This window comes from Anarhichas minor, unplaced genomic scaffold (assembly GCF_050575085.1).
Source record: "Anarhichas minor isolate MPS153535 unplaced genomic scaffold, ASM5057508v1 ptg000029l, whole genome shotgun sequence".
NCBI lineage: Eukaryota > Metazoa > Chordata > Actinopteri > Perciformes > Anarhichadidae > Anarhichas > Anarhichas minor.
In genome coordinates, this window is record NW_027466475.1 from 2,168,166 (window position 1) to 2,182,523 (window position 14,358).

At 42.2% G+C, this 14,358-nt stretch overlaps 1 protein-coding gene across 1 annotated transcript in view; it reads left to right on the forward strand.

Annotated features, from left to right (window-relative positions):
- The first annotated feature begins 9,634 nt into the window (after nt 1–9,634).
- Nucleotides 9,635–14,358, forward strand: part of LOC142964048 (contactin-associated protein-like 4) — a 61,576-nt gene continuing 56,852 nt past the window's right edge. The window contains exon 1 of the mRNA XM_076104168.1: nt 9,635–9,722. Coding sequence (XP_075960283.1) covers nt 9,638–9,722 — 85 coding nt within the window. The 5' untranslated portion in view covers nt 9,635–9,637. The remainder of the gene's footprint in view (nt 9,723–14,358) is intronic.

Below are 14,358 nucleotides of genomic sequence, written 5' to 3' on the forward strand. Positions count from 1 at the left end.
ACAGCTATCTCTGGTGCACATCCACAAGATTTTGTGAGTCGCCTTTTGCTTTACAAACTTGCTGGGTTTGCTCTTCTTAATTCACCTGCTGCAGAACCACACAAAGCTTTGGTTTGGCAGCTAGGGGACAATCGGGGGGATGATTTGCTGGAGGTGCATATCTTATCGAACACATTATTTTCTGTATCCATCATTTGAAACTATGGCTTCATTGTCAGAGGTTTTTGAGGTGTCTATGGTGGCATTTGTGGATGGCTTCAAAAAGGATCATTAAGTGCATATAGCCGACCATTTGGGCATTGAAGTTGTGGGAAAGAAATATAAGGTTTTGTTGTCTTTGTTTGGATTAAGCTGTTGCAGGAGAGGGACGTCTGGAATACCCTGCTAAGCCTGCTGTCCCCACGAGTTGTGGAGATTTGTTAAAGAAATCTCATTAGGATGTCTACCTCTATTTCTTTTGGTGTGATGTTTGCAGATATGTCCAGATGCGCATAAGGCCTCGCTGTATTTTACCTCGCAGTTAAGAAGAAATCAGTTTGGTCTTGTCGGCAGAAGATTGGCTGAGAGGAAACAGATGCTGGCAGTGACAGACAAGAAGGACAATGAGGAAACGACTGAAAAAAAAGAAGAGCGAAACAGAGACATGGCGACAAAGAATCGAGGCAGACAGAGAGAGAACGATTAGCCGGGATGTGGACGGTGAGTGGGCTGGAGAGCAGAGGTTATCTATGTGTCGGTCATAAATTTGCCCTGCTCCAGATTCTGAGCCGGGGCAGCAGTGATTCGTGCTGTTTGGAGAAATTGGCAGAGCAACTGCAGAGAGATTTTTATTTTTTTTTACCGCCATCGTAAATTTAGTGCGGCAACTCACGGAGAAATGGAATAACAGCCAGAGATGTGGGATATTTATGGAGCTGCTGAATCAGACGAGAAAGAAAGGAAAATAAATCTGTGGGGTGAGATTCACCGAATGATTGCACAGCGAACAGACTTACTGCAGAGGTCAGAGGTCACCACTGAGACTGATTTACCGACTGAATGTAACGCTGTTAACAGAGATACAGGTCAGACGGAGCGAGATCAATCTTTAAACCAATTTCACTGGTGTTCGTGGAAACTGATCACATCTGTCTGACGTGTATATTGTAAGACGTTAACGAGAAAATGGCACCGACAAACTGCAGCAGAGTGAAGAGGAAGGAAGTTTGTTCTTGTCTTTGAAATGAGCTGGACTATATATATACATGCATACATACACACAGTATATATCAAGCAGACTTTGATTACATTCATTCTGCCTATTTTTACGCCTCCGTATTGACGACAGCTGCGGCCCGATGAATTGTGTTTTCTCGTTTCTCGTCCTTCCGTCCAGTCTCATGAACGTGATATCTCAGGAACATCTGGAGGGAATTTCTTCATATTTTACACAAACGTCCACCTGGACTCAAGGACGAACTGATTGGATTTTGGTGGTCAAAGATCACAGCAACAATTTCACAGAAATGTCTTTATAGAATAAAATGATTGAAGTGACGACATATTGGACAGACGTGGACGTAAACTGCGACTTGACTGGTTGGCGGAGACGTACAACCACAAGCTGGTAATTCTGGTTTCAATTTGTGCAAAAACAAAACAAAAAATGAGATATGAAAAGTAGAAGTAGCACCAGTCTGACACGTTTTAACATTCTGCTCAGAAAAACAAATGCATTAACGTATAATTTTCTACAAAAATGATGAATGAATGCAACCCTGAGTGCTGCCATCGTTTGGGAATATTACTATAAGAGGTGACTGAGTGGCTGCTTCAGAAATGATTTGGGTAAAGTTAGAGTTAATAACGGGGGGGGACTCAAGGGCGAAACATATAAAAAGGGCCCAAGCTGCATGTGGACGTGCACAAGCATGCAAAAAGCTTTCTTGCAGGTTGGGCGGCCTATGAGGCAGAAACCACTCAAACAAAAAGACAAAGTATTTCCTAACTTCCTCATTATTTCAGCAGCTGATTTTGCTGTAAGACGCTCATCTGTCTTCAAATCAAAGGTGAATCTAGTTCAATCATATTTCAAACTTTTCTATTCTCACAAGAAACTAAATCTGCAGGAGAAAAGAGAAAGATCCCACACTGAAGAAAGCTTGACACAGCTTTTAAATCGTGTGACACTGAATCTTCACGAAGACAATCAGGGTGACCCATCTTATTCCATCACTAATGAGGGACACTGTGTGTATTGTGACGACCCCTCCCTTCCACTAGGGTCTGTGTCCTGGATGCTGTTTATTCTGTGTTGCAGGATGTTAATCCGCCACTGATGAGCCACACCTGAGACTGCTGGAAGTGCCAGCTATAAAGAGGCACCATCTGACCATGGCGCCTCGCTCCTCTCCGACTCGCCTGGGCTGACACGGCTGCCGCTTCATTCGGTCGATCGATTTATTACTTTTATCACTCGTCTTGTCTCCCTTATGTTGCAGCCTTTGAGCCAGGTCGTAACAGTATGGTTGTGTGTGTGCTCTACAGTATGTCCCGTGTTGTTCAGAGATCTGTGTTCTGACAGCAGTTTTGCCCTCCGACTCCCCCTGTCGTGGCCCAAAGCTGCATTTTCTTCCAGCTGAGCAGCTCTTGTCAGTCACCGTCCAGAGGTCGGCGATGCTTCGGGATCGTTAAGGCTCTGAGGCGTCCCGGCGCGAAGACCTGCACCTAATATCATGCTTCACAACCCCGTCAATACCCCACAGCACAGAAAAACAGCCCAGCTCAGCCTAAACACACCAAAAGGACACACATCCCCCGCTGCTGCCCACCGAGGTCAAAGCCACGAGGAGACATCGACCGTGAGTTGTCTGGAGGGAAATGTAGGAGTCAGTCAGTAAGACAGCTCGTTGGCTAGTCATGCAGTCACTTAGTCAAAGTTTTTGTTTGAGTTGATGTCACAAACTGTTCATGGTGGTTCAGTGGTTAGGTGTTTTACCGTAATACAAGAAACCTTTAGTGACGTCTACATTTCGATTTTTGGCCACTGCATGAACATTCTTCCAGAAAGTTCAGGTCAAACATGATGCAACCAGAATAAGTTTAATATGGCGGGGACATACAAAGTAAGTCTTTTCAGAGCAACTCCTCCTCGTGTGGAAAGACAAGCGTTTTGTGGGTAAACGCCAAAATAATATAAAAAATGCAGGTTTTTATGTTTGTGTATATTCTCATTTATCAATCTGATTCTATATTATATATGTGTGGTTTCTTTATATTATCTTGCAGCTGGTGCAACATATCCTCATACAACGGTTCGTACGATATCTTATTTTGCCCGAAGTTAGTTGATATGCGAGTGCTGGTGCTTTGTTTCCTCTTATTTAAAAGTCGAACTACTGAAGGAACAAAAGACTAGATATACCCGGCTGTTCTTATTTTCCTTTGCCGTTATTATTTTCGCTTGCCTGTTGTTGAAAATGAATTACTAGACTCTGTCTGAAAAGACGTTTACTCCGATGAGATTTAGTTGCATTTGAGTGTCAGTTTCTGCCTCCAAACCTCCCCAGGCCCGTTCACTTCCTGTCCTGCCTTTTCCAGCTCACCTGACTCCTCCACATGTTCGCCTGTTTCCACTTTCCTTCATCTCTTTTGCAGAAACCCCTTTCCCTCCTGTCCCACTCACCTGACCTGCTCACCTGTTTCCACTTTCACTCGTCAGCTCTGCAGTAAATACACACACCAGCCCTCTTTCGCCTCATCAATTGCCAGATCAAGTTGCTATGTTGCCCATTTCTTTCCTTTAGAGCCATCCTGAACTCAAACCCTATCCTGAACCTGATCTGTTCTCGTTACTCCATTGTCACCTGCTCACCAGCCTTGCCCTCCAGATTTATTTGCCTGTTTATACCTCCAAAACAACCATAAGAAACAATCAGGAAATAAATAAATGAATGAAATAAGAGAGTATGCTTGAGAGCCGCAGAGATACGGAGATAAGACCAAAGAGAAGTGAATTCAATGCAGCCACGGCTAACATCTCTGTGGCTTCATTGTGTTTTCATCAACCCAACACACAACGCTGCTGCCGTCTGTTCCTGCAACCTAAAATGCGTACACGTGCTTTCCTCCCCTTTTCAAGACAAGTTGAGGGAGAAACTAAACTCCAACAAGGCGCTGAAACTCACCAATCAATGATTCTTAAAGTAAACGCACAGAGTGGCCAGATGGGTTTTTCAAAGAGACTTTTCATTGATGTTTCTTCACATTATTCATGAGGAGATAGTGTCCGAGGTCAGCTGTGGCACAAAGAAAACAACGGTGTCTTCTGGTCAATAATGGAAAACAAACTGGAGTCGATAATGGAAAGAAAGAAAGCCACTTCTGTGAAATGAGCAGCACCAGAGCTGCACATACACCTCTCTATGTAGAGGAGCTCGCTTGTTACTGTTCTCGGAGAGAGGCATGTGCAATGAATCGTAAGTAATAATAAAAGCAGCCCTGCTTCCAAACTGCAAGAGGATGCAGTTTTGTAGGAGGGAAATGCTTCAGGCGTCCCAATAAACAAGGCATGGCTGTGCAGAGACCCCTCGTGAACAAGTCAGTCTGTTGCAGGTTAATCATTCATATTCAAGGTGACCAAAGACTGAGCATTAGCATCTCATTTTTCTTTTTTGTAAAAGACTGCAGGCTGGTCTCATCCAGCATTAGTAGTTATACTTAGTAGTTGTTCACGTAAACAAGGAAGTATAAAGCCCGTAAAAGGTGGATGGATCCATCAACCAGAGATCTTTCAGCCCTTCGTTCCCCGTGTGAAACGAGAAGTCAACGTTGATGTTTTTCTCACGTTATTTCCGAAATGGCATTTCCCGTTATTTTATACCAAATTATATTTTTTCCTCAAACTAAGTGGTTTTGTTGCCTAAACCTGAGTTTCCTCTGAAGACGGAACTTTATTTTGAAAAGACCATATGCATGTAACCAGCAGAAATACTTTTGGTAAGATATCATACGAACTGTTGCAGAGTGACACGGAAATGTTCAGGAGTCTGTGTATAACCACTGGAAACAGGAGCGGTTGACAGCTTTTTTTCGAGTACAATAGCGCTTTAAATTGTGTTCCGACAGTATTTCTTTCCTTCCTGATATCGATGCCGATACCTGAACACAGATCCAATCTGTTTGTTGGTGGGATTTTCCAGTGTAAAATATTGTCTCCATACTGCTGTCACTTTGCTAGCTCTAGCACACGGCTAACGTTACCCGATCAGTACTGCATGTGCAACTCTTAACAGTGATGAGAAAGAAGTGAGATGGCTCTCTTGTTATACTTCATTTCTAACAAACTATACTTTTTGATGATTAAATGTAATGTGGTAAAATTACGTACTGCCATCAGGGAAACAAGTACATTTCTAGGCAACCACTTTGATTTATGAAAAACATCACGGTTGGGTTTAGATTAACATACAAATTATTTTAAAACAGTAGAATAAGTCATGAACTTCACATATACTGGTCGGCTGATTGAAAGTGTTGGAAAGTTCTGTTTGTTTGACCCATCCACCCTCCATAAGTAATCTTTCTCCCTGTTTATATGAAAAGAGACGCGTCTGACAGTTTACAGCCAATAGTACGATCACCTTTTCTCACCTTTTCTCAACATAGCCAGTGGATAGAGAACGAATTCTGTCTATTTTTTTCCCCGTCAGGTTTAAACATCCCAGCTCACCTCTTAAACTAAGAGTCTTTTCTGTTTTGGCCGACACAGCTTGCAGCAGGTGTTGTGAATATGAAGTAGAGTGGGAGTGCATCAGTCACTGGCCGCCTTCATTTGGTATGCAAAATAAAAATTAGTTATACAAAACGAGGCCTGGCAGGGGGCTGTGGAGGGGCTCGACTACAGCTGCAAAGCCAAGTGACAAAGTCGAAGCAAAACAGACAATTTACTAAAAAAAACACACAATGTCAACACAAAGTCAGGCGTTTCACTTAAAACAAGCCAAAGTAGTTCATCAGCTGTTTCAGTTGTCAACGATGTAATTAAATAAAAAATGAAACGGATTAAATTAAAGCAATTTGTTTTCTACACAATAAAAGTTGTAAGTTGATGTAATGACATTTCAAACTCCTGCAGAATGAACCTATAAGCATGAGGACTCACTCTCATGCTTAATGACGTCATGGCCCTTCAGCACATTTTATTTTGTGACTGTGACTCATAATTTTGCTCTGCGGCTTTTTCAAAACTTTGAGCTAAAAGAAGTTCCAAATTGCAGAAATATTTAAAACATTGTCAGACAGCTGTGACTATTTAAAGAACTTATATGCAAATGATACTATTTAATATGCTCCAGTCAGGGGAAAAAATACTTTGGATCTCAGGAAGTGATGGGCAGCGTGAGAACACGAAATAGCCAGGATGCTGAATGTACCTCTGCAAGCATTGTTTCAGGAAAATGTTTCTTAAAAAGTTGCAATAGCTCTGTTTTATTCATGTGATAGCAGCATGCTTGGGGATTGTAGGAATGTGTACCGTAGTTATTAGGGAATCTGTCACTGCGCACATCAGGCATAACTCCATCAAGAAGCTTCTCATACAGCTATACCTACGAAAATAATGCTCAATAATTCAAATATAATCCACGTAATCACGAGACTGGACAGGTGACGTAATGTAAAGAGGGATAAAGTAGCATAGGGAGCAGGTTGGGATCGATAGATGCGTCTAAATCCACTTTGACTCACTAGACTGCTGTTCATGTCCTTAAACCTTAAGTTAACATTGACGTATTTCTGCACCCTATTATTTATTATTTCAAATGTTATTTATATTTCACACAAACCAAGTAGTGTTGTTACCTGAACACTGCATGGGCTTGCACAGATCTCACAAACAAAAAAACCTTTCGAAATATATCAAACGAAGCGTTGTATGAAGATACGTTACCATCAAATGCATTTATAAACAATTACTTTGTAGACATGCTAGCGGCTCTATGAGGCTGCACATAGGCACTACACTTCTAAAAGTGATTACAATGTATCCTCTGGGGAACATGAACGTTGGTACCAAATTTCATCGCAATCCATCCAATAGTTGTTGAGACACTTTGGAGTAAAGTGTCCAACTTACCAGAAATAAAATAGAAGCTGAGTCCACCGGATGGTTTCAGCTCCACATCAGTATCTAGACACTGAATTATTCGCAAATACTGAGTCAATGTTTTGAATCCAAATATCCGCTGTCAGCTTGCGTATTAATCTACTGTTGCACTGAAAATCTTTTCACCAGACAAAGTGAGACAAAGTAAAGTGAGTAGAAACATTTCTGAAATGTTGACAATCCGCAAACCCCAGAGATGAAAGACACGACTGTCTTACTGTAGCTCTGTGTCGCCTTTTCGCTGATTTTGTCTCCACTGGACGACACACGGACGCACCAAACACACACGTTTCTATCTGCTTTCTGAAAGGTTTCAAACTGAATCCCGTAGAAGACGTTGGTTTCCTGCCTCATTCACATGCCGCCCGACTCTCTGCTGCTGAAAGGCCTCTCTGACGTCTCTGTCAGGCTGCACGGTAAGTCATCAAGTCATCACGGCAGATAAAAACAAGCACAGTGACATGATCCAGGAGTAGTAATATTAACCGTGATCATCCTGAATGCAGCATTATCTCTCTCTTCACTCTGCAGAAGTGAGATATTTACACAGTATGGTATGTGGAAACCCAATTTGGACAGAGAAATTACTTCTCTCACCTTCCTATTCTTATTTTGTGGTGGTTTTCAAATGATAGATGACTGTGAAGCGATTGTGCCAGACGTATTGAAAGAACATCTATCCAGGAGACACAGCATGCGTCCTCTCTTCCATGTCCTGTTCAATCACAAAGGATCGAAGTGGTGGGAAAAAGTTTCTCTCTTTAAAAATACAAACTGAAATGTATTTCTTTCATTTTAATGTCATTTTTTAGTTTGTTTCTAGCCATGTAAATTGTGTTTAAATATATTAGCTAATACATAAGACTACACTCATATAAATAACAAATAACTGAACATTTGGTCATAAATCCCTTTAAATCAAGTGGATTTTATGGCATCCGTTATGTTGCAGAGCTCAGCTCATCTACTCGTCCTGCCAGGAGCAGAGCTTCTCCTCTCTGCTCCATCGGTTCCCACTAGGAGCCGACACCGACTCCACGCTGCTGGAGACCCAGGACGTATTGCTGGACCCGCTGGAGGGAAGGGAGGCACGGGAGAACCAGAACCAGGACTGAGCAGGGCAGACTGTCTGACCCTGCTGCAGTAACATGAGAGAAGCACTTTGGTAGATGATGGGTAGACTTCTTTCAGGTTAGGATACCTTCATCATCATGGGTACAATAGTAAACACTTGGTTAAGGTTGTGGAACAATCGTGGTCATGCTTTCAAAAATATTTTTAAAATAATGTTGAGTGTTAAAATCAACGATGGCCCATCCATCCTTCCTCCTGCTTTTGTTCTGGGAAGACGGTCTCTGAACGTTTCAAGTTCGACCTCCTAGAGGTTTGCTCTGCTGAACCTGTAACCGCAGCACACAGTGACATCTCCACATCACAGCAGCAAGACGAGCAGTTCAACCACCGGATGTCTGCAAAGACAGGATCTTCTGTTAACTTTCTCCTCCCTGCACTTTCCACGTGAAACAAGGTGCAGAATGAACTCATTTTAATTTATTATTCAAGTCAATTCTAAAGGACTTGGAGAATAACACTCTCGGCGAATGTTTTTGTTTCCAATTTATTTTGATGTTTTATTTTTTAAATTGAAATATTTGTTTTGCTCACTTTAACTGCATATTGTTTATACGCTGTGACTATGAATGAGCCTGTTTGTTTCCTGTATTGAATTCAGTGTCACAATGTTTTATTCGGCTTTTTGACAAAATAAAGATTGTAATTTCAGTTTTGAAAGGAAGAAAACAGCCAATTTCATTATATTTTACTTTCTAAAAAGGGCTGAAATATGCACCGATAAAACCTACAATTAGCTTCTGAATAGTCATTTTAATTCCCGTATTCTCTCCCAGTGGGATACTTTCAATTGATTTGCAGTGACTGAGTCACCGTGCTGGGGCTCCTTTCCGTGACCACCGGACCTGAACTGCAGCATTACATGATGACAAACAAACTGTGAGCAGCCGACTGGAGCCTAATGGGACCTGAGACGACTCTTTCTCAAACATTGTTGGAGCAGAATGGTGTCGCCTGCAGGGGGGGGGGTGAAGGATTCTTCTGCTGAAGGATTCTGGCAGAGCACAGGCTCTTCAAGTCCTCTTTAATGACTGACGTACCTTTCACTGGAGCTGTGACAGCAGAGACTCTCTCTCTCTCTCTCTCTCTCTCTCTCTCTCTCTCCTAGAGTCTCTCTCCTCACTCCCTTCCTTCCCTCTCACTCTGCAGAGTGCAGCTGAACAGAAAGTAGCCTCTGCTGTCATTGCCGTGGAGCCGGGCGGATGCTGGTGAGCGCTGCGGACACAGAAGTGCAACATTCAAGCAGGGATCCGGAAAGTGTGAGAGTGTGGAGGAGGAGTGGAGTAAAGAGGAGAGGAGAGGCAGGTCGTCTCCCTCCTTCACCCGGCTGGGCTTGTTTCTGCAGCATCCTCCCGCTTCACCATGGATCTCTGGAGTAAAAAAGTCTGGGGGATTATCACGCAGGTCACCCTGATACTTCTCAGCTCGTACGGGGCAACAAAAGGAGGTGAGTACAGTGAGATTTCTTTTTATCTCGGGCGACAGTAGAGGTGGGGTTGTGGATCTGCTGCTGATCAGTTTTCAGTCATCTCAAATGTTTGAAAGTGTTTCTCCAAGTGAAGGAGTAACAGATATCATGCAGGTATTTACCATCTCTTTGTAGTTGTGCATGTTGTAAATCAACTAATGTAAATGAGCCACTTTCCTCTCACTCACACATATTAAACATATTGCCCTTGAGCAAGGCACTCGTGCCTCACCTGCTCCAGTGGAGCGGCACGGGCTGCAGAAAGTCCACGGTTGAACTTTGAAGTATGACTGCCTGAATATGAAGCAGGGCATATTTCTTATTACTCCTTATTGGAGTAAATAAATATTTATGATTTCGGGGGTTCGGTGCTGATGTTAAAATCTAAATGTAATCAGGGTTGTTCATAGAGATGGAAATGAGCAGCAGGAGGAGAAGCATCCGGTTTACTGTTCGAGGATTTTTCATCTTTGTCTCTGTCAACTGGATATTTCTTCTAATTGTCTTTATGTGGATGTTTCATAAGCCGTCAGGAAACCTGTTTGTTTTACATTTAAATTAAAGAATTTAAATGTAAAACAAACAGGTTGCAAGCTGCATGTGTACAATCTGAGGTACCGTTTCATTGGTAAGTTGCCATTCTGAAAAAAAGACAAACAATCCCAAAAAGCGCACAACATAATTCATGGTCCGTCGGGGATCCTGATCGTGTTGATGGAAATGTCAACAGAGGGATCGTTTTACACAGGAGCTGTTTGCTGGTGCCAAACATGGCAAACGATGGGCATGTCTGCTAACGCGGCCTCATCAAGCGAGTGTCAAAGGGTCAATGTTTATCTGATGCTGTATTAGAATGTATTCGGAGTCAACTAGCCTGGGCAAATATGAGTTATTAAACATCTCAGGAAATAATGCCACTAAGGGATTGAGTGTGGGCGGAGTAGGGACAGACAGACGAATGTTAGATATTACCACGTCAGGTTTAAATCCCCCTCGGACGGACAACAGCTGCTGGAGAGGGACACGCTGACGTTATGGGCAATGAAAGAGTAACAAAGGAGATTAAGAGCCACGAGGGAAACGGTTTGGACTCAGCAGAGTGCCGATCAGAAAACCAAGAGACGAAAACGCGTCCGTCTCTCTCAAAATCAATACTGCTTGAAACCCTTTTTTGTCCTCTCAGAGAGCAAACATACAGTACATCATCATCCACTTCATAATCTCTGATGCCCAGACCTCTCTCCCTGGTTTATTTGACTTTGTGTTAGTGCTGAAGCACCGCCACGGGCAAGGTCTGACTCCAGCTATTTGTCAGAGTGAACAAAGGAGGTAAAAACCGGCATGAGAGGGCCGATGTTTCTATTTATTTTTTTTGCAGCACAGGAGCACAGCGCGGTGACCCTGAGCTCTGGAGCAGCAGTGGACTTATTTAGAGAAGGCCGTGGGTGGAGTGGCTGGAGAGAGCGCTCTGTCTCCTGATGTCAGTCTCTCGTGAGCAGCCCTGTTTTCTTCAGTAAGAAACAAAAAGGTCAAACAGACAGCAACAAAAGCCACCAATGCTGCTAAACCATTTAAACACGTTTAGTTTAAAACGGACAAACATGCTGCAACATGGCAACAAGATTCTTTGGAGAATATGTAAATCCGAGGGTGTTTTCAGTTTAGTAACCTACATTTTGCAAAATCCGTAGGCCTACCTTAAAAATGACCCTTCGCTAAGTACACAGACTCGTTCCGGCTCTGCTCTATAGACTCTCATACAATAGATTCAGATGTTCTTCAGAAGTTTATTTTAAAACAGTTTGCATGTCAAGTGTTGCTGGCTTTCGTAGGAAAACGCACGAAAAAGGATGCACTTTCCCTAAGATATCATACAAACCGTTGTATTAGGTTGTAACCAGAGGTAAGAAGGAGATATATGTTTCTAAAACATTATGTTTCAACTTAAAAACCTGTGGAGCTAACATCAGCAGAGTGTGTTTTACATCATTAACTAGCGTTAGCACTGCTATGCTATACAGCTGCTTTGGCTTTTTAATGATTGTAACAGAGAATAAAGACCGACAGAGCTTCACAGGAACAGTGTGTTTCCTTCATTGTCTTCTGTCTCGATCTCCAGGTGAAGTGCTTCACTTTGACATGTGATCTGTAGACTTCAGCTTCTCTCTTTATCTTTTTAACCTGTTTTCCCAGCAGGATCAGTTTGACATCCTGGATATTTCCTTGAAATGCATATCATATCATCATATCCCTTCTGTCTGACTCTCTCTGAAATCACCTTTCTGTTTTTCCAAAGAATTAGAAAATATGTCTTCTGGGAGTGCAGTTTGTGACAGTGTGGACTCCATGGTGATGTAGCTCTGACAGCTGACAGACTAAGAAGCAGCGGGGGGCGGGGCTTAGCAAACGGTCAATTTATTTTATTACCCATGAAGGAAGTTTTGGACACTGTGGGTGTCTGACTTTAATGCAGGAGACTGGAGTTGGTGTCTCATCACAGACACGTTCTAACCTTTGTATTAATCACAACCATCCTTCACTGACCTTAACCGTTATGTCGTTGCCATGGACACAGATTCTGCAGGATGCAATAATTTGGAAAAAAGTTGGCACAAAAAAACACGATTTAAAGTAATTTTAGCTTTGTACATCGATGTTGCGTACAAACTTACATCGTGATATTGCGGCGCCACGTACAGGTGGAATGTCATCTCCTGTTATAGGATGATGCAGAAGATTAATTACATGACATATATATATATATATATATATATATATATATATATATATATATATATATATATATATATATATATATATATATATATATATATATATATATATATATATATATATATATATATATATATATATATATATATATATATAAATCGAACAAAAAGTTCGGAAATTAGTGTTTGGTAGATTATTTCTCTGTTGTAACAATGCTTTTTGGCAATAAATGTTATACCGTTGGAAAGCCTGTTCATTTACCTTTCAAACGGTGCCCCATCTGTAAGGAACATGTATTTGTGGGATGAGCAGCACAGCTGAGTATGTGGGTTGTGCCCATGAAAAATTTGCCAAATCTTCTCTGCCAATGCCAAACAGCGTATTCTGCTGTTGCTATTGACTCTTGTTTGGTGTTGTTTGGTGCATTGGATGATTGAAGTCTATCAGTAACAAGGAAGAAACAAGACATATTGGCAATTTTACAATTTATTAATTTAAACAGGAGCCTCAGTAGCGTGTGGAAGAACCATACACAGCCACAACAGCCTGGCTCCTCCTCCTCATGCTGGTCACCAGCCTGCTCACACACTGCTGTGGGATGGCATTCCACTCCTCAAGCAGGATTTGTCACAAGTCAGCCAACGTGGTTGTGTTGGTCACTCTGGCACGAACAGCTGGTCCCACAAGTGTTCACTTGGGTTGAGGTCAGGACTGCTGGCAGGCCATTCCATCCTCTCTACTCCCACATTCTGGAGGTCGTCTCTGATAAACCGCTCTGTGGGGGCGAGCGTCTTCATCTTGGAGGATGGAGTTCGGTCCCAGACTGTGGAGAAATGGGATTGCCACTGGTTGCAGAATCTCATCTCGATATCTCTCTGCATTGAGATTGCCTCCAATGAAGACGAGCCTCGTTTTTCCAGTGATGGAGATGCCGCCCCACACCATCACACTGCCTCCACCAAAAGGTGTTACTCTATCGGTGCAGCAATCAGCATAGCGTTCTCCCCGTCTTCTCCACACTTTGACCCTACGATCCAACTTCCTTAGGCAGAATCTGGACTCATCGCTGAACATAACGTTCCTCCACATGTTCAGGCAGAGAAGATTTATTCATGGGCTCAACCCACATACTCAGCTGTGCTGCTCATCCCACAAATACATGATCCTTACAGATGGGGCACCGTTTGAAAGGTAAATGAACAGGCTTTCCAACGGTATAAAATGTATTGCCAAGAAGCATTGTTACAACAGAGAAATAATCTACCAAACACTAATTTCCGAACTTTTTGTTCGATGTTTATATATATATATATATACATACATATTTATATATATATAATACACACATTCTGACAATTCTACTTCACATATTAGAGCCCTGTGGTGTAGATTAGATGCAGTTTTTAGAAAGAGGTCATATTTTTGCAAAAAACTAAATAAAAATAAATTTCTTAATTATCTCTGAATAAAAAATGAGCCTTTGCCGATAACCTCGTTATGAATCAAGGAATCACATTACAGACGACTACACCGGATAATTAGAGCCGGCATTCAACAGACATTTGGCGAGGAGGTCATTTATCATAAAGCAAAGTCATGCAAGATGTACAGTGCAGGTGTGGAGACCCGGGATTGGGTGCATCCGGCAATTTGAATTTGTGTTTCAAAGCCAGAACTTTCAGCGCTTTGCAAAAGCAATTGAAAAGAGATGAATGTTGATCCATAGCACTTACTGTGAAACAGAAAAGCCTTACATATACTCTACCTTCAGAAGATGTTTCTCTGCAACAGCCCCAGACTTAGAGAGCGGTAGTCAGAGAGCTAAGAGGCTAATTGGATGTGGATGGGAATGTCTGTGACCTCTCACTGCAGGTCTGAAGTA